We start from the raw sequence: 3,371 nt of genomic DNA on the forward strand, positions 1-3,371 counted from the left end.
CAAAAAGCTGTTGGTTACCACGTTAATCTTGCATTGTTCGATTAAATGCTTCTAGTAATTTTTTATTCGCCATTGTACACTCATCCCATAAAATAATTCACGTTAATCGCAGAACTTTTGCCATAGCAGAATTTCTTGAAATATTGCAAGTTGGAGTTTCAATCACCTGTACATTCAATGGCAATTTTAATGCAGAGTGTGCTGTCCGACCACCTTCTAATAATGTAGCAGCAATTCCCGAAGATGCAAGTGCCAATGCAATTTTCAGTTCCGATCGAATAGTGGCTAAAATCAGTGATATAACGAACGTTTTGCCTGTACCACCAGGTGCCTCCAAGAAATATAACCCACCTGCATTATTGGAAATGGCTTACATGATTGTGTCATAGACATATTTTTGCTGAATATTCATTTAGATTATATTCGATTGTACAAATAAACGCAAATCACGATCAAACAGATCATGCATGTCACGATTTGGTGCGGTCATACCCAATTGTACTAATGTTTCATTTGCAATCCGTAGACACATATCTTCAATTATTATCAAAGCTTCGTTGTATATTTTCAAAGTTATCAACAAATCAGGATTTCTTGCATGATGACGCATACGAATTAAAATATCTTCTGCAATATTATGTTTATATTTGTTCCATAGTTCAAATGGATTTGATGGCATACATGTTGATAATATAACGGCAAACAGCATTCGTATTTGTTGAGGATGAGCAGAAATAGATGCATCATGAAGTGTTGAATCCCAATGAGCATCATCCTCCAACAAATGCAAAAGTTGGCATGCTTCACGGTATGTTTCACACAAATGACCGTTGACTGTTCTCAATTCTTGAAATGATTTTGGGCCATTCACGTTAACTAATAACAATCTCAAATAAAAACACTCAACTTTGTTTGGATGTACTGTATATATTCTACCAATTGCATCTGTTTGGAAAATGCCAGGATGCCCATGAACTGCTGTTCCTTGTTTACGTCTTTGAAATTTTTTCGAAGACACATTCCATGTGTAATACTGAGGCACTTCAGAATATAACAAAGTTATCGCAAATGTATCAGTTTCGCATAATTTGAAAAAAACTGTTAACGTAGTTGCTGGTGGTTGCGCTGCTCTTTCCAATAAATTTGCTACATTAAAATAAACACGTTGGCCATTCTCAAGATGTACAGCCAAGTGAACAACCGCAGGATGTCTTTCGTGCATTGGAAACGACATAATCCTCCAGACAGCTTCATTGCTACTAATATAGCGACCCATTTGATACTGAGTAATTTCATCATTTCTATTCTCACCAGCAACACCGAAAATAGCCATATCGCTCCATTTATTTACATACTTGCAAATATATTTAATGGATTTGACAGAATTACAATATTCCACATTTATATGAGCGTTGAATATTTTCGATAATAATGGACAATACGGAACCACCCAACGATTATCAACTTCAACTTCATATTTAGTTCACCGCACGGTCCATGTATCATGTTTCTAACGACAACTTGAAATAACTCGGGATCAGCAGTGTGATTAGGAATTTCAGCTGATATAAGGTTATCGATTTTACTCGGAGTTACTTTATGTACCAGCCAAATTAGTATATGGCGGGTGTCAATCCCCTTTTCTGCCATTCAATGGAGTACATATGGCAACGCACCTCCCCAAATACATATAATTTCTCAATTAAATCCATAATTTCTTTACATTTTTGCCGAAAAACACGCGCAGTAATGTCATGACGATCGGTTGTCGACTGTCCTGCAAATAAATTGTTTTTGATGTCATCCCACTGCGGGTTACATGTAAATGTAATGAACAGATCCGGTCGACCTATTTTCTTACATAACATATTGCGTCTTGTGCATATTCGTTCATATTCCGTGGGCTACCAATATACGAAGATGGCAATATAGTTAAACGTCCGATGTCATTAATATTAGCATCATTCACTATCGCATCTTGCAAATGAATATATTGTTCAGATCTTAATTTTGCTTGGTTGAAACGAATAAAATTAAGACGTTCTGTTTCTATTTTGACGTACATATCAACGATGTACTGATGATATAGTTTACGACATCTAAAGATATAATTTTGTTCTTGTGGACTAACCATCAATCGATAAGAATAAAAATTCATGGCACTAACTTTTTTTGTACATGATGGAGTCATGTGTAGAAGTTCACGCAAGTGAGGAAGTTCTCTGATCGTCATTTACTTGGGAGTGGCCAGAAACGATTCTTTTACACATGGCTCAAGCAGCTAACTACTTCCAGTCTTTGACCAAGTATCCTCTGGGTAGCCTAAGAACATCCGTTCGAAGGCGAGCTAATGTGAAAAGACGAAACAACCCCTCCGCAGGGTTGTGCGCTGGGTTTGGGACCCGCCACGTAAAAAAATCTTACCAATGAAAATTAACAATCAGCCTCGGATGAGAGACGATGGACGGGACAAGGACAGACACGAGTAGGTCCTTGTGACATTTACTACAGTGGCCATATAAAGGAGCGCAAGTTTGGTGTTGGATTCGTGGTGGGAGAGAGACTCCGTCGCCGAGTACAATCATTCACTCCGGTGAATGAGCGTCTAGCCACAATCCGCATCAAAGCGATGTTCTTCAACATATCGCTGATTTGCGCCCACGCCCCGACGGAAGAGAAGGACGATGGGACCAAAGATGCCTTCTATGAGCGCTTGGAGCGTACTTATGAGAGCTGCCCCCGCCACGATGTCAAAATCGTGCTTGGCGACTTTAAAGCCAGGGTGGGTACAGAAGGTATCTTTGGCACTACGGTTGGTAAATTCAGCCTCCACGAAGAAACATCCCCTAATGGGTTGGGGCTGATTGACTTCGCCGGGGCCCGAAATATGGTTATCTGTAGTACTAGATTCCAGCATAAAAAGATTCATCAAGCCACCTGGCTGTCTCCAGATCGAAAAACTACCAACCAGATCGATCATGTTGTGATAGACGGAATACACGTCTCCAGTGTTTTAGATGTGCGTGCGCTACGAGGTCCTAACATCGACTCGGACCACTATCTTGTTGCAGCCAAGATTCGCACCCGCCTCTGAGCAGCAAAAAACGCACGCCAACAAACGCAAGGAAGGTTCGACGTCGAGAAGCTGCAATCACAACAGACAGCCGAACGATTTTCGACTCGGCTTGCACTCCTGCTCTCTGAGAGCACTCGTCAACAACTCGGTATAAGGGAACTGTGGGGGCAAATCAACAACCGACCAGATATTCACCATGCGCCAAATCTTGGAAAAGACCCGTGAAAGGAGAATCGACACACACCACCTCTTCGTCGATTTCAAAGCTGCTTTCGACAGCACGAAAATGAGCTGC

At 40.6% G+C, this 3,371-nt stretch overlaps 1 protein-coding gene across 1 annotated transcript; it reads right to left on the minus strand.

The window, feature by feature from the left end:
- Nucleotides 1–412: 412 nt before the first annotated feature.
- On the minus strand, nt 413–1,333 carry LOC126767016 (uncharacterized). Its single transcript, XM_050484640.1, has one exon. The coding sequence runs from the start codon at nt 1,331–1,333 to the stop codon at nt 413–415; it is 921 nt and encodes a 306-aa protein (XP_050340597.1).
- Between the last annotated feature and the right edge of the window lie 2,038 nt (nt 1,334–3,371).

Source organism: Bactrocera neohumeralis, unplaced genomic scaffold, assembly GCF_024586455.1.
Source record: "Bactrocera neohumeralis isolate Rockhampton unplaced genomic scaffold, APGP_CSIRO_Bneo_wtdbg2-racon-allhic-juicebox.fasta_v2 ctg3594, whole genome shotgun sequence".
Classification (NCBI taxonomy): Eukaryota; Metazoa; Arthropoda; class Insecta; order Diptera; family Tephritidae; genus Bactrocera; species Bactrocera neohumeralis.